Genomic DNA, 26278 nt, shown 5'->3' on the forward strand with positions numbered 1-26278 from the left:
GCCTGTGGGAGCCCAGCCAGCCCTCTCACAGTTCTGCACTTCCTACCAGTCTTTATGCGGTTTCCACTTTTCCTCCTTGGTTATGTGGATGCTCCCCAGCTAGTCTTCAGTTGCAGCTGATTATTCAGGGTGTTTTTTCTGTATTTTAGTTGTAACTCTAGTTTGGTCCTGGGAAAGTGTCAGTGTAGCTTCCACTCAATCCACCACCATCTTGGATCTCCTCAACTTGGACTCCCTTTAAAATTCTTGTAAGGCAACTCTACTGGCAATGAGCTTTGTCAGCATTTTTTTTAAATCCAAGAATATCTTAATTGTTTACTAATTTTTAAAGTAGATATATTTTGCTGGGTATAATGTTCTCAGTGGATATTTTTGGTCTTTAAGCACTTTAGATATATCATCCCTGTGTTCTGGCTTGCAAGGTTTCTACGGAAAAATGTACTGATGATAATCTTACTGAGGAATTTGTGTATATGTCAAGTCACTTTTTTCTTCCTGTCTTTTTCTTTGTCCTTGATTATCATGTTTCTTGATTGAGATTCTTGGATTTATAAATCTGTGTCTTTCCTTAAATATGAGAGTTTGGGCCAGTATTTCTTCAAATAAGTTCTCTTCCCCTCTCTTTATTTTTCCTCCTTTTTGACTTCCATAATGCATATATTTGATAATGTCCCATGGGTCCCTTAGGCTCTGTTCACTTTTCTTCATTTAAAATTTTTGCTCCTCTGTATTTTCAAGTAACTTGTCTTCAAATTTGCCAACTCATTATTTTGTGTTTGAGTTAGCTTTTGACTTTCTCTAGTGAGTTTTTCAATTAATTTGTTCCTTGCACCTCTATTGGTATGTGTCTTTGTGTTCTCTGCTTTCACTGAAGAGTTTTCAATTTTTGTTGATCTAACTTACATATAACATTGTATAAGTTTAAGGTGTGCAGCATGTTGATTTGACATATTTATATATACAGAGTGTGACAAAAGTAGGTTTACATTTTGAGTACATGAAATCACGTACTCACATGAAATCATTCACATAATTTTGTGTACTCGCAACCGTAAACCTATTTTTACCTCACCCTCTAATGCATGCAGTATGATCACCATTGTAGCTTTAGGTAACACCTTTACCATGCTATTTATTTATTTATTTATTTATTTATTTTGTGGTGAGAACATTTAAGATGTAGTCTCTTAGCAATTTTGAAGTATCTAATACAATATCGTTGACTATAATCACTATGATGTACATTAAATCTCCAGGACTTATTCACTTCCTAGTTGCAAGTTTGTGCACTTTAATATCTCCCCAATTCCCCCACATCACAGCCCCTGGTAACAACCATTCTACTCTCTGTTTCTATGAGTCAGCTTTTTTATATCCCACATATGATATTTGTCTTTCTATGTCTGGCTTATCTTACTAAATATAATGCCCTCCATAGTCTATCCATGTTATAACAAATGGCAGGATTTTCTTTTTTCTCGTGGTTGAATATTTCAGAGTGTGTGTGTGTGTGTGTGTGTATCACATCTTCCTTATTCAGTTCATCTGCTGAGGTACACACTTAGGTTGGTAACATATCTTGGTGGTTGTGAATAATGCTGAAATAAACGTGGAAGTGCAGATATCTTTGGTATATACCGAAGTGGGATTTCTGCATCACGTTCAGGATTTTTCTTAGACTTTGGTTTTCTTCAGTTTGATTATGTTATGCCTAAGTGTAGATTTTTTCCCCCCTGTATTTTTCTGCTTGGTGTTTTCTGAGCTTGGTGTCTTTATCATTTATTTTGGAAATTTCTCAGTCATTATTACTCCATTTTTTTTCATTGTGGCATTTCTATTATGCATATGTTACAAATATTACAATTGTCTTACAGTTGTTGGACATTCTCCTTCATTATATTTTCTTTTCTTTTTTTTTCTTTGCATTTCAGTTTGGGAAGTTTATGTTTATACATCTTGCTGATTTTGGATTTAAAAAATTTCTAGTTCATTGCGAATACATTTAAATACAATTCATCTTTTGTATATTTCATATATCGTGCTACCTTGCTAGATTCATATTTGTATAATTCTGATTAAAATGTAAAAGCATGGAGCTATAACTTCAGAGGTCATAACTCACAACAAATGACGTTTTGGTCAAACATACAGTATTAGACAAGTTGAAGAATGAAGGTGAGCTAATAAGATTGTAGTTGGATTCTGTTTTCTGTTATGTACATTATTTGTAATTATTTTTTCTTAATACGACATTTTAGGAATGAAGTATACCTAACTTTTAAAATGAAAAATATTTGAATATTTTAACTTTATTTTTTAATAATGTTTTTTAGGAGCTGTGGTCCTGAAGAACCTTGTAATTAAAGAAAATGCCCTGGTAGGTTTTGACTGTAAGAAATTTTGTTAGTGCATTTATAGAGACTTTTTCGTGATTTACTTTGTCACCTTAAATCATTTTATTTTGAGAATATTTTGTGAAAAATAAATTTTGTAAAATGTGAATTTTGCAAAATGGATTCTTAATTTCCTTAAAAGCACAAACTGACTCTGAAATTTTCTCCATTTAAAAATACTTCTAATTCTTTCTTTATGGCCTTATTTTTAAAAACATTCATTAAAGTATAATTGATATACAATGTTATATTTGTTTCTATATGTTTTTTAACTTATTTCCTTAGTCATCCTCAATATTTTATACCATTTTAACCATTTTTTACTGTAGAATTGAGTGGCATTAATTACATTTACAATGTTATGCAACCATCACCAGTATCTGTTTCCAAAAGTTTTTCATTATGCCAGAGGGAACCCTGTAACCATAAAAAAACCCAAAAACTCCCCATTCCTTCTCCCTGTAGACCCTGGTAACCTCTAATCTATTTTCTACTAATTTACCTGTTCCAGGTCCCTCAAATAAGTGGAATCATGCTATTTTTGTCATTTTGTATGTGGCTTATTTCACTCATTGTAATTCCTTCAAGGTTCATCCATGTTGTAGCATGTTTCAGAACATCTTTCCTTTTTATGGACACTTGGATTGTTTCTGTCTTTTGGCTCTTATGAATAGTCCTGCTATAAATATTGGCATACACACACTGTTCGAGTCCCTGCTTTCAATTCATGTGGGTAAATGTCTAGGAGTTGAATTGCTGGATTATATGGTAATTTTATTTTTAGTCATTTCAGGAACTGCCACGCTGTTTTCTATAGCAGTTGAATCACTTTATATCCCCACTGGAAATGCAGGAGGGTTTCAGTTTCTTCACATCCTTGGCAACATTTTCCCCCCTGTTTTTTTATAATACCCATCCTAATTAATGGGTGTAAAGTGGTATCTCATTTTGGTTTTTCTTAGCAATTCTCTTATGACTAGTAAGGTTGAGCATCTTTTCATGTGTTCATTAGCCATTTGTTTATGTTCTTTAGAGAAATGACTACTGAAAACCATTATCAATATTTTAAAAACTGTATTGATTGCTTTTTTGGGGTGGGGGAAGAGAGAGAAAGAGAAACATTGATTTGTTGTTCCACTGTTATCAATATTTTAATTGGGTTTTTTTTGGGGGGGTCAATTTATATAGTTTTTTATATATTCTGGATATTTACCCTTTTCAGATTTATGATTTGCAAATATATTGTCTCATTCCATGTGTCGTCTTATGTCTCTGTTGATAGTGTCCTTTGATGTGCAAAAGTTTTTAATTTTGATGAAACTGAATTTTATCTCTTTTTTTCTTTTGTTGCCTTTGCCTTTGGTGTGATATCGAAGAAATTATTGCCAAATTTTACCTTATGTTTTCTTCAAAGTGTTTTACAGTTTTAGTTCTTATGTTTAGGTCTTTGGTCCATTTTGAGTTAATTTGTGTATATTGCATTCTTTTGCAAATGGGTATCCGGTTATCCTAATACCATTTGTCGAAAAGGCTGCCCTTTTCCCCATTGAATGTGGAGACATTTTTTTGATTTTTTTCCCCAAAATGGAATTTTAATCCCTTTATAAATACTCGCTGACAGTGGATTCCCCTCCCCCTTTTTTTTACCCAGACAAGGTATAGGTGGTAGTGATTCTGGTATAGGTAATTTAGGTGGTCAGTATTACTCTAGAACCCTTTCCCTATTTATTTTTAAAAGGTCAGTCTTCTTGAATTTTATGGATTTGAGAACAATAATCCAGTTCTTTCTTTATAAATTTAAATAAGTGCTAACGGTAAAGGAAAGGTGTAAGTTAACTTAAACCCTTTAAGTAATTCTATGAAGAAAAATGTAATCATCTGTTTTGTTGAACTGTATGTGTACTAATATTTCACATCTGTGTATTTTTTGTAGAGTCAACTGGATGTACCATTTAAAATTAAAGTTGGACATATAGGTAAGCAGTGTTTATTTGAATGTTCTCTTCGCTTAACATGCAACCAGAATAATATGCTTAGTATATCTAGAATGTGATATTTTTAATGTTTTTGAGCATTAGTCAGAAATAATCATATGTTTTTATCTAGGTGGAGCTTAATTGTATTATAGAAATAGTGTGTGGTCCATATATTCCTTGCCCAATATGTATGAAATTATACGTCTTATTAGATGTTAAAAATGAGTTGAGAGCCAAACCGTTAATAGAGAGCATAACTCACTCAGTGCCTTAGGTTTCTGACTAGTTATCTTTTCTGTATTCTGATTGGCCGTGGATATGTGGTGTAAGGACTAGGGCCTATATCAACTGCACAGTGTGGCTAGTGACCTATAAGAAACTGAATTTCTGCTCTGGAAGTTTTCTAGGTTGCCATGATTATTGAGCTAGTTCTTGTTCTGCACTATTTTCCTGGTGTTCATACTTGACATTTTTTCCTTTTTAAAAAAATTGAATTTATTAGGGTGACACTGGTTAACAAAATTATAAAGGTTTCAGGTGCACAGTTCCACAACACATCATCTGTATACTCTATTGTGTGTTCAACACCCTAGGTCATACTTCACATTTTATATGTATTGCTTGAGCAAAACTGATTGGAATACAGTGTTTAAAATGTTTAATAAAAACATGTATGTTTGGTTTCTTAAATTATGTTGGCTTATTGTTTTAACTTTATTGTTTAACTTACTGTTTGAACTTTATTGCTTTCAATATCACGCAAAGATGATGATAGTATCATTACTTGAGACTTGAAAGTATATAGATACACTTTGTTGTATAGTTTGTGTAGTAGGATTTATGTAATGTTGTTGCAACATATTGGTGTCAGTGGGGGAACAGAGTATTTTGAAAGCTCATCTAAGTTAAGTGATTAATATCTCCATAATTTTGTGTACTTATAGTTGGTGTTAGGCCATTTGCCCAAGAAAGTTTTCATCTTACATTGCTGAGACTTGATCTCTCTTTCCCCCTCAATTTAAAGACGCTTTAGTATAAATGTCACCTATTACCTTTCCACTTAACATTTATTTTTGCATATTTTTGTATGATTTTTTACGTGTACATTTTAATTACTTGTAATCATGGTATATATATATGATTTCATAGTCTATTTTTTCAGTTAACTTTTAATAAAGATTTCTCATAATCCATGTTGATTTGACCTCTTTTATGGTAGTGTTATACTCCAATGAATACGTATTTGGACATTGTAGAGTAATCCTGTGTTTCCAAAGGTATAAAAATATTACAGTAAATATTTTCATGTAGCTTTAAAAATTTTTCCAAAAGTAATTGAACTTCATAATTATGATCATCGTATTTCATTGTTTATAAATTTAACATCAATTCAAGAAAAGTAAAAAAAAGTCCAAGGAGAGTAGATAGATCTGATTTCATTTAGAGCCTGCCTTATTTTCTTCCTCTGTTTTCTTGCATGACCATATTTAACAATGATAATCAGGTAATTTTCAGTGTTAATATAAGATAGTGGAAAGTACACTGTATTAAGTACCTAATACACAAGGTAATTTTGAGATTCTAAGGTGGTGTTTCCATACCTCTATCAGAGCACCTGTCATTCTTCAATATCAACATTTTTTTTCTTCTGCTAGACAATAAATTTCTTGAGAAAAAGTGGATTTTATATTGTATTCACACTGCTTAGCACAATACCTAGCATATAGTGGGAACATAATTTGTTGAATGAAAGAATATGTTCCCAAATGAGTGGTACAGTAGTACAACCAGTTTTATAGGAACATATTGTTCCCTTGCTATTATTGGGTATTGTTAATCTTACTGATCTTTCAAAATTTTCCTCATTTGGAATGCAAAATTCCACATACATCAAATATAAATATTCATATATACATATGTATTTTAAAATTAGTTGTCTTCATGTAGGAGGTTTTTGGGATTACCTTCATTTATATTTTTATGAAGTTTCCAAATTTTCTATAAGAAGTCAGTACCTTATAATGAGAGAAAAAAGGTTTGGTTAAAAAAAGATTTAGGTGTGAAAATGTTACATTATTAATTTTATATGTTTTTCTTTGATTACTTAATGTTATTTCATCACTGTTCTCTGTGCTTAAATTCATTTACTTTTTTTGATTAATGTATGTGTGTATATGTGTGTGACCAGTCTGCTTGATGTAGTTATAAACTGTCAAATCTGTCACAACTCATTTCATTTTGGTTACATTTTGTACTGTACAGAATTTTTAAAAAAATCCTGACCCAAGGATATGTTTATTGGTTTTTAGATAGAGGAAGGGAGAGAAAGAGAGAGAGAGAGAGAGAGAAACATTGCTGTGAGAGAGAAACATCAATCGGTTGTCTCCTGCACGCACCCGACTGGGGATTGAACCCACAACCTAGGAATGTGCCCTGACGGGAAATCAAACCCACCTCCCCTTGGTGTATGAGTCAATGCTTCAACCAACTGAGTCACACCAGCCAGGGCTTGATTTGGGTTTTTTAAATGTGGGTTATGGAAAGAGATTGATCTAAGAAGATTTTTTGCTTCCCAAATTACTAACCAGTTAATGTGATAATAGTGTATTTGGTTATCTTTCCCTTTCCCAATTATGACAGCTATTTCCAAATCTAAAGACTCATGCTTTCTAAAGAATTTAAAAATATTTTAAACTCTTTATTATGGAAATTTCTAAATACACAAAGCTAGAATCAATAGTATAAACAACCCCTTACATGGTATTTTTTTATTCGAGGACTCTAATGGTTTTTTGCTATTGGATTGTAAAATATTTTCATTAGTTTGAATAATTTTCAAATATTTCCCATGATACCAGAGATATTTGTGTGTATATACTCTTATGGTGATAACCATACACATGAATGTTATTGTACATACGTTCATGCACTGCGTAACGATGGTTTGGTCAACAACAGACCAATTATATGATATGGTTCCATAAGATTATATGGAGCTGAAAAATTCCTACTGCCTAGTGATTTCATAGCTGTTGGAACTCAACGCATTACTCATGTGATTGTGGTGGTGCTGGGGTAAGTGAACCTGCACTGCCAGTATAAAAGTATAGCACATACACTTATGTACAGTGCAGAATAATTCATAAAGACAATAAAGGACTGTTACTGTTTTATGTATTTATTTACTAAAGTATACTTTATACTTAAAAAAATTTTTTTTAATCCTCACTTGAGGGTTTTTGTGTTTTTTCAAAATATATATTTTTATTGATTTCTTTTTAGAGAGAGGACTTTTTTATTGATTTTAGAGAGAGGAAGGGGGGAAGAGAGAGAGAGAGAAACATTAATCAGTTGCCACCTGTAATGGCCCTGACTGGGAATTGAACCTGAAACCTAGGTATGTGCCCTGACTGCATTCGAACCCACAACCTGTGGGTTCGGGATGACACTCCAACCAACTGAGCCACCCCAGCAGGGCTACACTTTATACTTTTTATTATTATTTTAGACTGTACTGTTTCTACTTAAAAAAAAAAAAGTTTGCTGTAAATCAGTATGCAGTGTTACTCCAGCAGGAGCCTCATACATCTTGTGCTTACTCAGTCTCCTGATTGCATCATTTTCTCTTGTGCTTGATTTAATTTCATGTTTTTTTGTACAGTAACCTTCTGTGCAAGCGTGTAGCCTAGGAGCAATAAGCTATACTACGTAGCCTAGGTGCATAGTAAGCTAGACCATTTAGATTTGTGTAGTAAGCACACTGTATGATGTTTACACAATGTCAAAGGCCACCTAACAATGAATTTCTCAGGATGTATCCCTGTTGTTAAGCTGCACATGACTGTATATATAATCCCTGTGTGTGAAAAATAAACACTTACATAAAGTATATAATCTACTTTTTTAAAGCATAAGGAAAGTATTTCTTATGGAGATTTAGAGTATGAATGGGGAGATTCTAAGTTGTAATATCAAGTATTGTTGGTAAATGGAAGAAGAATAAATATTAGTACGTTTGTCATAAATAGAACAGCTTGACATAAATAGAAACTTGTAAATATTTAGGATATCATTTAGTAGGTTTTCCAACAATACTAATACAAATAATTTCAAAATTTCACAACAGAGGCTTACTTTTCATTGTAAAATAGCTTTCTATAAAGTGACTGAGCTTGTTGTAATGTCAGAGGCCACTTTATGTCTTCTAATGACTGACAGAAAATAGGTTGACAGTAAATGCATGTTAAATGAATATTTTTGTTTTTTATGTAGGTAATCTTAATCTTACAATTCCATGGAAAAACCTTTATACTCAACCAGTTGTGGCTGTATTGGAAGACATTTATTTACTCATAGTGCCTTCTTCTAGTAAGTCAACTTTTAGACATTATAATTTAAGTTACTCTTTTTTTGTGGATGGAAAGTCTTTGTATATTTTTGGGGAATTTTTTGTGATTTTTAAAAATATTTAAATTTGATATGAGGTCATTGAATTAAATTGGTTTTTATGCTAAATTTTTGCAGACTTGGAATTAGTGTTTATTTTCTTGTATATGTTTTGGAATGAGTATACTTAAATTTAAGGTAATTAAGATTCTTCCTTTTTATGCTTCCTATAGTAATAAGATATGATCCTTTAAAAGAAGAAAAGCAGCTCTTGGAAATAAAGCAGCAGGAACTAAAAAGAATAGAAGAAGCCAAACAAAAAGTAGCTGATCAAGGTAAAGAAAACGAAGAATGGTAATAAGAAATGGGGAAAATACCCAAATATTGATCATATTTGAATATTATTTTTTTCTGGAAGTACTGAGATTACTTAACAAATATGGGAGAATCTTATTACATGGGGCATTTTAATGTGTGTTTTATCATGTTTGTAGAAATTTTATCTTGTAGACATTTGACTTAGGGCAAATAATATACCCAGCTTATAAGGGTAAGGTTAGTGTTTAACTACAGTAATTAATTTAATCAAGTTTGTTTTTTTACATTTCTAGCCTTTTCTTTTTTATTCTTATATCAGTTCACCTTTTGGATATGCTTAGTCCCTTTGTATATTTATATTTTCCCAAATCTGTTTATTTACCTCCCAGCTTCACATCCTTTCCTGTTCAGCCTAGACCAAATGGTCCATTACTTCAACTCCTTCTTTTGTTGGTGGAAGAGATGTCCTGCAGAAATCTAATCCCTTTCTACTTGTGCTGCATGCAGCATCAGCAGCTGTTTTTTTGTACGCAGACTCTAAATTCTCCCTCTACTGATTCTTTCTTCTTAGAATGTAAATATACTGTAGCCATTCTTATCTTCTAACATAAAGTCGTCTCTTCCTAACCTAGTCATGTGTTTATCTTCTCCTCTGTCCTTTATTTAAAAGTTAAGTGTCTTAAAGGAAGATATATACTGATTTCACTATCCTTGCCATACATTACTTTTTTAAAATAAAAAATAAGACCCAGTAAGACAAACAGGTAAAAAATACTAAAGGAGATTTAATGCAATTCCTGGCAACATTTTCTGTAATTATTTTTTCTTCTCTGTCACAGTTCTTTCATATCCAGTGTAGTCATTCATACCTACCCTCAATCCTTTTTTAAAAAAATACCTTTTTATTGTGGCATACACATAAAATTTTATCATCTTAATCATTTTTACACATATATGCTCTTTGAAGACAGTTTTTAATCTTTGAATCACATCACTACCTAGTAAAATCTTTTGCTTTATTATTTTCTGGTGTTTTTTTTTTTTGGTCTACTTATTAATTCTAAAGTCCTTGTATATTCAGATATTTTCACTAACCTCTCATTCACTCACACTTGATTTTGATGTACATATGACATCATCAGTTTTCCTTTAAGGCCTCCTGGGCCAGCTGAATTAGGGAGTAGTAGGTCATTAGAGGAAAAGATAATTTGTATATGCAGGTGGAGCAGGACTAGAAAGAGGAAAGGAGATAGCTTCCATTGGCGTTTTTAAGTGGAGGAAACAGGAGTTGGAACTAGTGGTTATCAAAGGCATGTTAAAAAAAACTAGGAACCTCAATTTTTTATTCTTTCTGTTCACCTAAAAGGTATTGAAACTGGAGATATTAAATAGATTTTAGAAAAAGAAACAGATGATGAACTTCCTTCATCCTTGCTGTAAAGGAGAGAGGGAAATGATCTTACATCTTCCTACTTTGTATTCATCAGGAGGAGGGCCATATTCAACTATTTTATACATCTAACCACAGACAACTTACGATGTTGTCTCTAATTTTAAGGGAGATTCCGTCTTTGCTGATTTCTCTGCTTTTCTCATTTAAGCCTATTATAATTCTTACCTAATAATCTTCATTGTTTTCCATATCTTTATGTACGTAGGTGTAATTAACAGAAGTTATAAAATTTAATGCCAATAAATTCTGCAAGGCTGGCTTTAGTTTCACTGAACAAAAAACTAGTTTTTGGAAACTATTTAGTTGCTTTTGAAAGTCTTTTGGTACAGAAGACTTTTGGAAAGGAAATCTACAAATATATTTTTTTTCTTTAACAAGATAACATTTATGTTGCCTTAATATGTGGATATTTATAGAATTTATTTTTCATTCAAGTTTAAAAAGGAATATTTGCAATTCTAGAAAAAATCCTGGCGGAGAAACAAGACACTTTTACAGAAAAATTAATTACTCAGATCATAAAAAATCTTCAAGTGAAAATTTCCAGCATCCATATTCGTTATGAAGATGATGTAAGTATTTTAACAGATGAAACTTGTGTTTATATATATTCTACAGTAGCCCACCAATTAGATGCTAGGAAGTGGAGAGATAGGACTAGAGATGACATGATCTTTCTTTTCTATAACTATAGTTGTAATTTTCAGTCCTTACTGCCTTGATTACACTTTCCTAAAATGTTCAAACATTAGATAATGAAAGAAAATGCCTTTCTTATCACCTTTGGTAGGTGGAAGTTATGAAGTTAGCTATTATGTAGTTTTAAGGTACTTTAAACTATATGATATTTATCTCCTGGAGAGAGCACTGGTCTAGCTAAGCAAGACTTAACTAATTGATCTCAGGTAGGTCATATATTCTCTCTAAAACACATCATAATTAGCTTCTCATGGTACTATTCTGAGGGTCAGTCATTTGTTATAAGCTTCTTTTTTGTAAACTGTAAAACATTTATGTAGATGTAGTATTGTACAGCACTAATGCATTAATACTTAATGTTTTAATTAGTATTGTATCAGGAAAAAATATAGGAATAAAAGTTGTTCTGTAGTATTAAATGTTTTTGAATGTTTGAAATTGCCTACTGCCCAGAAAGTGAACATTTTCTATAATGTGAATTTTGTCCAGCTACTAAAATCTGAGTAAAATTTACTGTTTCCTCTTTAGATCACAAATCGAGACAACCCTCTGTCATTTGGTATTTCCCTTCAAAACCTCAGCATGCAGGTACTTTGTTTAAAAATAAATTTAATCATATTGTGTAGTATAATTAATCAGACATTATTGCTAATTGCTATTCATTTATGTCAGCATCAGAAATAGGTGTCTATATAGAATTGATACAAAAGTGCATAGATTGGATTGGAACTGAGGATAGGTAATTTCACATTGGAAAAAAATGGTTGATAAACTGAAGTTAAAATACAAGGGCCTGTACCATTTGCTAATTTTGATATTTGATACTTTTTTACTTAAAATAATCCATTCCTGAGTACGTGTAAAATAAAGGTAATAAATGTTCATTTTAGAAACTTTGATAAGTCATGAAAAGTACAAAGAAACAAACTACTGTGTCCTTACCACCACTGTTAATGTGGCATACTTTCTTTTTGTCTAATTTTTCAAGTTGAGGAGTTTTACAATATAGGAGCACACAGAGGAGTATGAAACATTTGCCGGCAACCAGAATGAACCATTATTCAATTTGTCATTTGGTTTAAGTTTTAAATTACTTTAAAAGAGTAAACTGTAATGAATAAAGTTTAAATCCCTTTGTCCTCTACCTTACCCTTTCCTCCCCCAGAGATAAACATCCTAAAATTTTAAACTTCTATGTAATATAGCCATTAAAATTGTATATAGTATAGGGTAGGTTTTTAAAATTTACATAAATATTTTATGAGATTCTTCTATAAGTTCCCATTTCCTCTTCACGATGTTTTTGACATCTGTCTTGCCACATGTAATTCAATTCATTCAGTTTAACTGCTGTATAGTATTTTCGTTACATGCTTTTATTTGCTATATCCATTGGGTTTTTGTGTATGACATTATTTTAAAATGTGGGTCTACTCTAAGCAAAAAAAACGAAAAAGGAAAAGGCAAATAAAAAGTTATTCAATAATGTTGGGTGAGGTAAAATGTCAAATGCTGCTGTTACTTGAAAAATAAGGATGGAGAATTAGCTGTTGGATTTGGCATTGTGAAGGTCATGGTGACTGTGACAGCATTGGTTTTGACCATCACCTTTGGAGGTCCTTGGAAACTTGTCCCCCAGCTCAGACCTATTCAATTAGAAACTCAGATATGGGCCCAGCAGTCATGTATTAAAAAGCCCTCTATGTGATCCTATTGCATAGTAAAGTCTGAGAACCACTATTCTAATCCATTCTGTTCTCTACAAAAAATGAAAACAATCTTCTTAAATAAGCATCTGATCACTATTCTCCTCAGTGGCTTTTTATTGCTCTTAGAATAAAGTCTATAGTTTAGTTGTCCTTTATAATCCTTTTATAATCTGATCCCAGGTAACATACCTGGTTTCAACTCTTTTTTTGTTTTGCATTTTGTTTTCTGGCCATACTGGTCCACTTTAATTCTCTGAATGTGTTATATATTTGTATATCTTCCTAGAATGAATCATATTCCCTACCATCCTTAGAATCAATAATTTCTATTCATATGTTATATATTAGGTTTGACATCACTTTCTTCATCACACCTTTGGGTTTGAGGTTGCTACGCTGTTCTCCCAGTATTGTATATTTAACTTCTAGAGTGGCACGCACTTGTTTGTAATTGCTTCTTTACTTACTTGCTTTTTCAACCAATTAATGAGCTCCTTGAAAGCAGAGACTTTCTTGTGGTCAGTTAATATTCTTTGAATGTTATGTTTTCAAGAGCATTTTCATGGGAAATTGATCCAGGGAATGATTGATACGATTTGTCACTCTGCCATATAGCATATGAAAATTACACTTTTACTGCCATTTTTCCTTTTCAGACAACTGATTCAAACTGGGTTCCATGTCGACATGATGAAACTGAGAAACTATTTCGTAAGGTAAAATTATCAGATATTATATTTTGTCAACCCTTAGGGTTGACAAGAGAGTTTTAGAAAAGCTGATGTAATATATAATATAGATTTATTCAAATTGTGTTTACTTGCTTAACTCTGTTATATCACTCAGTTATTTGAGCCTTCTGAAAATAGCATATGTTAAAGACCCTTCAAAGAAAGTGAGACATATGATGAACTGTTTATTTTCAGTTAATCCGATTGGATAACCTTTTTGCTTATTGGAATGTGAAGTCTCGGATGTTTTATCTTACTAGTTATGATGATTCATTGGTAAGTAAATTTTTATTTATTTTTAAAATTTTTAATTTTATTTTTGTTTAAAATATTACAGATGTCCCTTTTTCTCCCCAGTGACCCATTCCACCCCGTCCCATCCCCCTCCACAGTCCCTCTCCCCACCATTGTCCATGTCCTTGGGTTGTACATATATGCACATAAATTCTTTGGTTACTCTCTCCCCCTCCACCCACCCGCCCTCCTCCATCCCTCTGACATTCCTCAGTCTGATCTATGCTTCCATGTCATTGAATCTATTCTGTTCTTCAGTGTATTAAGTTCTTTAGATTCCACGTATAAGCGAGATCATGTGATATTTGTCTTTCTCTGCCTGGCTTATTTCACTTAGCATAATTTTCTCCAGGTCTATCCATACTGTCCCAAAGGGTACAAGATTCTTCTTCTTTACAGCTGCGTAGTATTCCATGATGTATATGTCCCACAGCTTTTTTATCCACTCATCTACTGATGGGCACTTGGGCTGTTTCCAGATCTTAGCTATTGTAAACTGTGCTGCTATGAACATTGGGGTACATAATATTCTTTCTTATTAATGTTTCAGGATTCTTAGGATACATTCCTAGGAGTAGAATCACTGGGTCAAAAGGCAGCTCCATTAAATTTTTTTTTTTATATGTGTATATACACATTTGTTGGTATATTTTTCATAACATTTTATTCATTGTCATTTATCTAATGTATTGTAGTCAGTGGTCATTTTTTTTAAGGCGGCAAAATCAGTGAGCAGAATTTACAGAAATAGGTGAATATATATGTACTTGTATACAAACATGTATAAATACACACCTTGTTTTTAATAATTGGCATAAAACATTATATTAGTTTCAGGTATATAACAATGATTCAATATTTGTATATATTGCAGAATAATCACAATAATTCTAATTAACATCTGTCACCATACACAATTACGAAGTGTTTTTTCATGAGAGGAAAACTTTTAATATTCCCTTAGTAACTTTTAAATATGTGATACAGTATTATTACCTATAGTCACCATGTTATATGTTAAATCCCAATGACATGCTTATTTTATAACTAGAAGATTATACCTTTTGACTATCATCCATTTTGCCACCACCCACCCCCTGCCTCTGGCAACTATCAGTCTGTTCTCTGTGTTTATGAGTTTGTGTTTTAGTTTCCACATATGAGTGAGGTCATTCAATATTTGTCTTTCTCTGTCTGATGATATATTTTACTTAGTGTACTGCCCTCAAGGTCCACCTGTATTGCCTCAAATAGCAAGATTTCCTTCTTTTTTTATGGCTGGATTATATTTCATTACATATGTATGTCACATTTTCTTTATTCATTCATCTGTTGATGGATGTTTAGGTTGTTTCCATATCTTGACTATTGTCAATAATGCTACAGTGAACATGGATGCACATATCTTTTAGAGTTAGTGTTTTTGTTTTATTGGAATGTGTTTTATTGGTACTTACTGGATAAGTATCCAGACGTGGAGTTGCTGGATCATAAGGTAGTTCTATTCTTAATTTTATGAGGAATCTCCGTACTGTTTTCCATAGTGGTTGCACCAATTTACATTCCTATCGAAATTGCACAAGGGTTTCCTTTTCTCCATATCCTTTCTAACACTTGTTAAGTTTTGTCTTTTTGATAATACTCATTCTAACAGGCATTAGATGATGTTATATTGTCATCTGATTTTCACTACCCTGATAATTAGTGAGGTTGAACATTTTGTTACATACCTGTTGGCCATCTGTATGTTGGTTTTTTTAAAAAATGATTATTCAGAACTTCTCATTTTTTAATCAGAGTGTTTATTCTTTTTACTTAAGCGTTGTATGAATTCTTTATATATTTTGGATACTGACCCCTTATCAGACGTATGAATAGTACATATTTTCTCCTATTCAGTAGGTTGCCTTTTTATTTTATTGATGGTTTCCTTTGCTGTGCAGAGGCTTTTTAGTTTGGTGTAGTCTCACTTGTTTTTGCTTTTGTTGCATTTGTTCTTGGTGTTACATCCCAAAAGTTATCACTAAGACTGATGTCATAGAGCTTACCATGTTTATTTCCTTACAGAATTTTTATGGTTTCAGGTTTTACATTCAAATTTTTAATCTGTTTTGAGTTAATTTTTGTTTATGGTGTAAGATAGTGGTACAGTTTTGTTCTTTTGCACATGTCTGTCCAGTTTTCCCAAATTTAATTCTTTGTCATAAAGTAGTTGACTATAATGTGTATGGGCTTATTTCTGGGCACCCTATTCTGTTCCACTGATCTATGTGTCTTTTTGTATTCTAGTACTGTACTGTTTTGATTACTGTAGCTTTGTGATAGAGTTTGAAATTAGGGAGTGTGATGCCCCCAGCTTTGTTCTTGTTTCTCAGGATTGCTTTGGCTATTTGGGGTCTTTTGTGATTTCATAGAAATTTTATGATTGTTTTCTTTCTGTGAAAAATGCCATTGGAAATTGAATAGGGATTGCATTGAATCTGTAGATTGCTTTGGGTAGTATGGCTATTTTAACACCATTCTCTCAGTCTTGAGTGTGTAATATCTTTCCATTTATTTGTGTCTGCAGTTTCATTAAATTCTTATAGTTTTCAGTGTATCAGTCATTCACTTCCTTAGTTAAATTTATTCCCAGGTATTTTATTCTTTCTGATTCAGTTAAAATGGGATTGTTTCCTTAATTTTGCTTTCTGATAGTTTGTTACTAGTGTATAAGGAATGCAACAGATTTCTGTATATTGATTTTTGTATCCTGCATCGTTACTGAGTTTATTAGTTATAACAGGGTTTTTTTTGGGTGGAGTCCTTAGGGTTTGCTATACATAATATGTCATATATAAATAGTGACAGTTTTATTTCTTCCTTTCCAATTTGGATGGCTTTTATTTCTTTTTCTTGCCTAATTGCTCTGGGTAGGGCTTTCAGTACTATGTTAAATAAAAGTAGTAACAGTGGACATCCTTGTCTTGTTACTGGTTTTAGAGGAAAAGCTTTCAACTTCTCACTGTTGAGTATTATATTAGCTGTGGGTTTGTCATATATTCCCTTTACTATGTTCAAGTGTAATTGTACCTCTGTACCCATTTTGGTATAAAGTGTTTTAATCATAAATGGATATTGAATTTTGTTATATTTTGTATATGTGTCTATAAACATGTTTAAACATACACATATATCTTAATATTTCTAAGGTATTCTTTTATGAGATATTGTCTTTAATGAACTATTATTTAACCACTTTAATATTTTTTTATATCAAAGTCCTCCTAAGTTTGAATTTTTTTTTTAATTGCTTTTAAACTTTTTTCTTTTGCATATAATGGGATTTTGTCAGATAAAGGTATATTGGCATTGATATAAAAAATTTTGTCTTTTAATAGGGCAGCTTGAAGAATGGCGTTGTTGATGAAAATACTGTTCCAGATGGTTATGATTTTGGTAAGTACATTTCATAACATAAAAATTGCAATTTTTATTGATCAGCATAAATTTTAAATGAACATTGTTGATGTCACTGTGGTATTTCATGTTAATTTCTCATGTAATTAAATGTATTTATGATATATATATGCAAAAGCAAACACTTATATATCATTCATTGTTGGGAGTTTTTAGCTATATATCAAAACCAGGAGAGAAAAATGTCTAATAAGAGAGGTTGTTAATAAATTGTTAAGTTGCTAATGACTAATAATAATTATGATAATTTTTAAAGATATTTTGACATGGCAAATACAATTTAATAAGGCTAGATGCTATAGTCTATATAGTATGATCTTACTGTTTTAAAAATATGTACTTGAATTTTTCTTTATATATTTTTCTGGTTTTATACTTTCTGAAATGAACATGTAGTACTTTAATAATCAGAAATACGTTATTAAAATATGCAGAGAAAAGGAGTGCTTTTTCTTCTACCCTCAAGGCACTCAATAAATGTTGATTGGCAATGGATAACTTAGTTCTTGGATTGGCCGACAATGTTGTTAACCATAGATTATCCTTCCTGAAAGTATTTATTTATGTATGTATGTATGTATGTATGTATGTATGTATGTATTTACTTATTTTTGGCTTCATTGATACTTTTCTGTATACTTCTACCTTTATAAATATTCTTTATTAATTTTTGGAAGTGGCTCTTCTTGTGCTCACTCATTTTCATAGTTTTGTATTGGTTTCATTTTCTTGATTCTCTCCTCAAAGGAAACATTAAAACAAATGGGATTGTCTATCATGTGTTGATGATTCTCAAATCTGTCACTTTAGGTTTGACTTATTTTTCCTTTAATTTACTGTAATTTCATGTCAGTCAGGGCCCAATGAGGAGAGAGAGAAACCACACAGTACTTTGAGTAGGGACAGGTTAAAGAATTACAACTATAACAGGGGATTGGAATAATAAAGGGAATGTCTGTTGAAAAGTAAAGAGAAGTCTGAAGAATCTAGGAATAGTAGGTAGAAGGAACAGCTTCCAAGAACTATGACTAAGACGGAGTGTCCAAAGAGGAGAGTCTGTCTTCCTCAGCATTGAGATCTAGAACTTGTTGGAAAAGGCATAGCCATGGCTCTGGTTGGAATGATTGAAATAACTGATCATGGAATTTCAGTAGAGTAGGGAGGGAACTGAGAACATGTAGCAGAGATTAAGGACAGAGAAAGGATCAATGAATGGTAGGTCCCCCAGGACTTGAAGTTTTGGTATTAGAGTACTGAAGAGAGAGGTGGTGGTGGTGGTAGGAGAGTTTGATGCTTAAGACCAAGTTTATAAAGAGGTCGAGGATATCGGTGTAATAAGGTTTAGTAGATGAGGTAAGGGTGGAGGAGTCCAAGGAACTGAGAGAGGCCATAGTTTTGGGAAGATCATTTGTATATTGAAATCAGAAATTAGAGTTGCCAGGAATTAAAGTCTGAGAGAAGTAGGAGTAGGTATAGCAGTGATGGGTAGGTGATTGCAACTAGGAATGGTATAGTGAATGGTGTATCTTTTATGTAACACAAGAATTAAAGCTGGGGGAGAAGAATAATTTTATTTTTTATTTAATTAATTTTTAAAAATATATCCTTATTGATTTCAGAGAGAGGAAAGGAGAGGGAGAGAGAGAGAGAGAGATAGAAACATCAATAATGAGAGAGTCATTGAGCACACCCCTGACTGGAGATCAGGCCCGCAGCCCAGGCATGTGCCCTGACCTAGAATTGAACCTCGATCGCCTGGATCGTAGGTTGATGCTCAACCGCTGAGCCACACCCGGCTGGGCTAATTTTTAAATACTGATATTACTTTATACATATATTACTTTATACATATATTTTTTTAGACTTGCTGTATATATATACATATAAACATTTCTCATTTTAAGCTGTATAGTATTTTATTGTATAGATGTACCATAATGAATTTAACCAATGATCTATTAATGAATATCTTCTTGTTTCATTCATATTGAAAGTTTGTTTGGCCCTGGCTCAGTTGGTTGGAGTGTCCTCCTGTGCACCAAAGGGTCCAGGTTTCGATTCCCAGTTGGGGCACATACTCAGGTTTTGTGTTTGATCCCCAGTCAGGGTGCAGGGAGGCAGCCAATCTCGATATTTCTCTCTCACTTTGATGTTTCTCTCGCTCTCTCCCTCCCTCTCTCTCTAAAATCAATGAAAAACATATCCTCGGATGAGGATTTTTAAAAAAAAGTATGTTTGGATACTTAATGTGTAAAAAATTAAGCGCTAGGCCTCAGGGATGATCAAAACAAAAGAGATATCATATCTTTGTACACAAATTAGCTTATAATTGAATAGTTTATCTTTGTCTAGATTCTACTATTACTGGTCTCCCTCTGCATTATTCTTATTCTTTTGGGCACTCAATACAAAGGGTTGAGAGTAATCTGTCTTAGATTATGAGCTGAGCCAAGGAGGTTATCCTGAGCAAACTCTCACTCATCTTCTGTCTTCTTTTATAAGTTAAAAGGGGAACTGATGGCTACAGAGAAACTGATCAGAAATTCAGAAATTATAATTATATAATGGAAGTCAGTGATGAAATACAGGGATAGACAAGAGTATGTTTATAGTTGTGAGTATACAAAACACTATTATTTTTAATTAATTGTATTATTTTTTGTTATTATTATTACCCTACTTTTGTCCACCCCTGTATATTCTCTTCCTGCATTTCTAATGTACCTTTATTCTTTAAAACTGTGTATTGTTTTTAAAACTACATTATTGGACTGTTTTACCTTTTAGAGAGTATTCCTGCTTTTAAGGGTTATATTAGTATCTTGAGGGGGAGTTTAGTTAGCCTTTATTGTACTTACAAATGACAATATGAATTGTAGGTAGAAAAAAGATAGAAGAAACTTTTTCACCAATTAAATGATAGTTCATCTGACCAAGTAATGGCATTGTGGAACTGTAGAAAGGATGTATAAGAAATGAAAATCAGTATTATCAACTTGATCCTTTTAGTACTGTGAAACTCTTGAAATATAAGTCAGTTTAATTTATTAAAATTTGTATTATTTTCCAGTATTTCGCCCCATATCTGCTAGTGCCAAACTTCAAATGAATCGCCGATCTGATTTTGACTTTTCTGCCCCCAAGATAAAACTGGATGTTGAGTTACATGACATAGCGATTGAATTTAATAAACCACAGGTGATTTTTTTTTTAATGGTATTTTAAATTGTGAGTTATAGTTTGATAAAAATAGGATTAAGATTTTAAATGTTTTTCTTTTTTAAAAATTTTTTTTATTAAAATTTTTTTAAATGTTGACATTGCAGGAGCTCCCCTCCCCACCCTTTGCCCACCTCCACCCTCCCCCGCCTACTCCTCCCTTGGCCTTTACCAAATTATTGTCTGTGTCCATGGGGTATGCATATATGTTCTTTAGCTATTTCCTTCACCTTCTTTGTCTAGTCACTACCACCCCCCCTCCCCTTGCGCACTGGCCAGTATATTACATGTATTCATGCTTCTGGTTCCATTTTGTTCATCAACTTATTTTGTTCATGTTTTTCAAAAATTTTTAATGTTACATGGTAAAATTTCCTTTAAAAAGTTAATAATTTAACTTTTATCTTCAATAATCGGAAACAGTCTGAAACATATAAGATTTAATTTTTTCATTCTTCAGTATTTCAGTCTTATGGAGCTTCTTGAGTCAGTTGATATGATGAGGCAAAATCTGCCATATAGAAAATTCAGACCTGATGTACCTGTTTGCAGCCATGCCAGAGAATGGTAAAATGTCTTAAATTTTTTTCATTGATGTATAATTGACATACAACATTGTATTAGTTTCAGGTGTACAACGTAATGATTCTTTTTCTTGTGATAAGAACTTGTAGGATTTACTCTTTTAGCAACTTTTAAATATGCAATGCAATATTATTAAGTTTATTCATCATGCTGTACATTACATCCCTATGACTTATTTATTTTATAACTAAAAGTTTGTAACTTGGATTCCCTTCACCCATTTTGCCCACCCCAAACTCCTGCCTCTGGCAACCACCAATCTATTTTCTGTATCTATGAGCTCAATTTTGTTTTTTTTGTTTTTAAAGATTCTATGTATAAGTGAGATCATATAGTATTTGTCTTTCTCTGACTTACTTCACTTAGCATAATGCCTTCAAGGTCCATTCATGTTGTCATACGTGGCAAGATTTTATTTTTTTATAGCTAAATAATATTCCATTGTGTATATATTACCATGTTTTCTTTATTCATTCTTCTATTGCTGGACACTTAGGTTGTATCCATGTCTTGGCTATTGTAGATAATGTGGCACTGAACATGGAGGTGCATATATCTTTTTTATTTAGTCTTTTCATTTTCTTTAGGTAAATACCCATAAGTGGGATTGCTTGAGCTAAAACTTTTTTTAAGATTTAAAAAATATGGCATAAAAGTGAATTTCTTGACTTTTTTAAGAATAATTTTTTTAAGACACTCTCTTTAAAGGCTGATACAAACTATAGTTTGGTTTACAAATAGAAATTACTTAAGGGATTCTTTATAATGGAATTTACAACTGGAGATACTAGAATAACATTTATTTATTGTATTTTTGAAATTATTAAACTATATTTCAGTTTTCTAGCAGTGTCATTTTTAAAATTTTCAAATTTCTGTATTATACACATTAACCATATTATTAAACCTGAAAAGGTTATGGTCATATATAAAGTACTATCCCTTTTTGAAATTCAAAAGTCTTGTTATTCCAATTATTAAGCTCTTGCAGAGTTTCTAGAAGTTGTAATTACTCTTTCAGTTGACTATTTTAATTACTATTCCTGGGACTAAAGTGCTGTTTGCCAATTAATACTTTAATAGTTTTTCTGTTATTATTATAACAAAATTCAAGGATTTTGCTTATTTTTACTTAGGAAAGAGATAATATTAATTATTGTAAAAACAAATATGATGGGAAAAAGCAGGTGTTTAGATAATATACCATCTTTATATATATGTTAAAGTAGAAGCAATATCAATTATATGGCATACTGTTGGTCTGAGAGCATTAAGTGTAGGGTTTTTGTTTTGTTTTTTTAACTAGGTGGGCTTATGCTATACATGGTATTCTTGAAGTAAATGTTTGTCCCCGCTTACGGATGTGGTCATGGAAGCATATTTGCACTCATAGGCAACAAATGAAGCAATACAAAGAACTATATAAAAAAAAACTAACAAGCAAGAAGCCACCTGGTGAACTTCTCAGCTTTTTGGAGGTTAGCATATTAAAAATTATTTATATTTTGTGCGATATAACTCCTCAGTCTTTAGTGACACCCACTTCTAATTATTTGTCCTAATATCGATTGAGCATTCTGTCTCTCTTTCACTTAGATTTTTTCCTTACTTCTGACTAAACTCAGTTGGGTGATATAAGCATTGGTGTTATTCTCCTGGGAGCTCTTGGAATTTGAGATTATTCTCAGCCTGGACAGATTTGTGTTTATGCAAATAGTAACTTGAAGCCTTAAATTATTAAGATGTTTTTAACCTCAAGAGCGTAAAATGTTTTTCGACATTGATTCCAGTTCTGTGTTGGTTTTGAAGCCTTACGTTATGTCACCGCTGCATTTCCCGTGTTACCATCTAGCAGTGCATTAATCAAATAAAATTTCCGGTCTTCTATACAGCTTATGCTTATAGCCAGATCTGCACTCATGTATTCCACCTGCCGTTCCTTATCTCCCTGCCTAGCCCGGTTTTACTCATCCCTCATGTTCTGTATAAGTCCCATCTCTTGTACAAACTTCCTTGAATTTTCTGCCCAGATAGAGCTCTTTTTCTTTTAATTCCTGTGACTTTTATAGCCTTTAATGGCAACTTTACATTTAATTATTTATCCAGAGAGTTCTCTAAATATTAATCATCTTATCTTTCAGCATTATGATGGTATATTCAAGAAGGGAGTATTTTACAGATGGACTAAACATAGCTTAGGTACACTAAAGGAGTTAATCTCTTGAAATGAATGTAACTGTTCTGAATCTAGGCCAGTTTCCAATTAGAACTCCTAAAGACTGAGTTTTATTTTTACTTTTGATCGAGGTAGGAGACTTTCTGAAGACCTAGGCTAATATAAATGCTTAAATTTTTGAGACCTTTTGGGCTGGTTGGAGATTTCCATACTTAGCTTGGATCTTAACCTAAATCCTCCAGGTCTGCTGGACATTAGAACCTTAAGTTGTTTTCTAGATAATAGTAGGTCATGGTTGCTTGTCTTTGGGAGAAAAAATGGTTTGCACATGCAACTCCCAAAAGTAATCATGGACATAATGTATAGAGATGTGATGAAAGATTTAGCTTGTCTCAATTTATTTCAATAGCCGTAACAACTTTGAAAAGTATAAAATTTAAAAACAAGTTTTAAGTGTATCTAGATCTACTTGGAGTATCTTAATGATGACTTACGAACTGTGCACATAATATGTAGGTTTTATAATTGTATTTTTAGTTGAAAATGACACTATATTTACCCTTCGCTATAGTTAAAACCCAAGTAAGTTATTTTAAAAACTGCATGTATAGTATCTTATAATATGTATCTGTAAATCTTCTAGAGTTATAACTCTTATTATGCATGACATGTAAGATTTCTTTGTTCAGAAAGTTTTCATCATTACTAATTTCTGAGCTGACATATATATAACCATTGCTTCTCAGAATTTAACAGGAATATTATGTTGATGGATGTTTTCTGCTTCCTATCATATCTTTAGTGCAGCATTATGACAGATTATATATACTAAAGTTACTTATATAGTTATTTATGTAAACACATTTTCCTTTATATTTTTAGGAGTTGGAAAGGACCCTGGATGTATTTAATATAACTATAGCAAGACAACAGGCGGAAGTTGAGGTAATTCCAGATTATCTTTCAGTTAGTAAAAACAAATCTAGATTCCATATAGATTTGACAGGTGCTGTGATATTATTAGTATTGTACTGTAATATACTGTTTCCTGAAAGGAGTTCAAATTTGCCTTTTTGTGTTTGTTATAAGAAAGTTTGATTTAATATTTTCCACATCCATTTAAATAAGGTTCTTCTGGAAAAATATTCTTTCTAAATTATTGGTTTTATACTCAGAGTTCATGTGAAAATGAAAAGCCAGTGTGATTTTTTAAAAAATTACTTGTCCTTGTAAGACAGTGGGGTTAACTACCTGGTAATCCTAAATTCTTATGTTTGGCTAATATTGCAGTTACTTCTTTCTATTGTCAGTTTGTATAATATTTGCATTTATGTACTCAAGTAAACAAGTTTTGGAAATGTCAGGCTTTTATTTAGATTGTTAAATAAAGGATAATTTGTCATTTAATTGAAAATTTATATATTTTAGGTAAAGAAAGCTGGATACAGGATATACAGAGAAGGAACAAAAGATTCAGAGGAAAATAAAGGATGGTTTAGCTGGTTATGGACTTGGTCAGAACCAAAAACTAATGAACTGCAGCCAGATGTTAGAACTGGAAGTATGTTCATTTTATTTCATAGTAGTACAGTTTATCATCAGGGATGGTAATGTAGCTAATCATCAGGTATGAAAATTATTTTGCAGAAAATTCTCTCTCTAATTAAATAGACAATGTAAGTATATATGCATATGATACATTATCCTTGTTATCAATAAAATTACTGTTAAAACATTGTAAATATATGCCAAGTAAAAATTAAATAAAATAATTTTATTTTACTGGTGTTTACAAAAGAGCTTTATGCCCAGGGGATTTAGTAAATGCACATAGCACAATAATGGATAAATAAAAATTCCAAAAGTGTATAAACCATTGTAAATTTTTATTGAAGTTGATTCTTGGAAAGATTTTTGTTTCCTAACCAAATGCTTAAGATTAAAACTTTGTAGTATTAGGGTCTTAGGTTTACATACTTGGATCTACCACTTATTAGCACTGTGGCCCTGGTAAGTTATTTAAGTTCTTTGAATTTCAATTTTATCATTTTTTAAATTGGGGGAAATTATTATATTAATACCATTTACTTTGTGTGCTAAGTGTGTTGCCTAGCACAGTGCCATTAAGTGCTAAGACAGCCATTTTGTAAGCTCTTGGTTAATACTAATATTTAGAAATTTATATTATTAAATTTATATACTTAGAAATTTATATTTTTGGAGAGTAATCCTTCTAAAATTGCCAATACCATTCTAACATTGTGATTATAATTTCTTAAAAGTATTATAAAACGAAAGTAAAATTTACATTTAATTTATTAAAGACAACTAAATTACGGGTTAGTTTTCTCTTATTACCAGTTAAAAACATAAAACACTTTGTTTATAATTTGTAGGTCTTGAAGAAATCTTGACACCTGAAGAAAAATCTTTACTCTATGAAGCAATTGGCTATAGTGAAACAGCAGTTGACCCAACCTTGCCAAAATCAGTAAGAGGTTTTCATGTCTTATCAGTTGAATGATATTTTGAATCCTTTAGGAATTATATGTGACTGACTTGGTCTGTGATTTTTTTTCTGGGTCTGTAAATATTGTTTTTACTTTAATTACCAAGGTAGGGATAAATATTGTTCCATACTTTGTAGTGTAATGAGGTGATCTTTAAGACTTAAAGGGTTGCTTTTAAGCTATTTTCTGGTTTTTGGGAAGAATAAATTACATGAATAAGAGTGGTCGGTGTGTGTATATATACATATATATATAATACATAAGTATAATATATAAATATATATAATTGTGTACATGTGTATATGTATATATGTAAGTGTATATATGTAAATATGTAAATATGCATATATGTAAATGTGTATATATAAAT

At 31.9% G+C, this 26278-nt stretch overlaps 1 protein-coding gene across 4 annotated transcripts in view; it reads left to right on the top strand.

Moving 5' to 3' along the window:
- VPS13A (vacuolar protein sorting 13 homolog A) overlaps positions 1-26278 on the top strand; it is a 163136-nt gene that overhangs the window by 16462 nt on the left and 120396 nt on the right. For all 4 annotated transcript variants that reach the window (XM_087822709.1, XM_087822708.1, XM_087822710.1 and 1 more), the window contains exons 2-16: positions 2334-2377; positions 4327-4369; positions 8642-8737; positions 8989-9090; positions 10989-11098; positions 11754-11813; positions 13591-13650; positions 13861-13941; positions 17340-17397; positions 20489-20616; positions 21098-21204; positions 22529-22700; positions 24281-24343; positions 24827-24959; positions 25795-25889. In XM_087822709.1, coding sequence (XP_087678835.1) covers positions 2334-2377; positions 4327-4369; positions 8642-8737; positions 8989-9090; positions 10989-11098; positions 11754-11813; positions 13591-13650; positions 13861-13941; positions 17340-17397; positions 20489-20616; positions 21098-21204; positions 22529-22700; positions 24281-24343; positions 24827-24959; positions 25795-25889 — 1352 coding nt within the window. The remainder of the gene's footprint in view (positions 1-2333; positions 2378-4326; positions 4370-8641; positions 8738-8988; positions 9091-10988; positions 11099-11753; positions 11814-13590; positions 13651-13860; positions 13942-17339; positions 17398-20488; positions 20617-21097; positions 21205-22528; positions 22701-24280; positions 24344-24826; positions 24960-25794; positions 25890-26278) is intronic.

The sequence above is a fragment of the Miniopterus natalensis genome, chromosome 12, assembly GCF_054644295.1.
Source record: "Miniopterus natalensis isolate mMinNat1 chromosome 12, mMinNat1.hap1, whole genome shotgun sequence".
NCBI lineage: Eukaryota > Metazoa > Chordata > Mammalia > Chiroptera > Miniopteridae > Miniopterus > Miniopterus natalensis.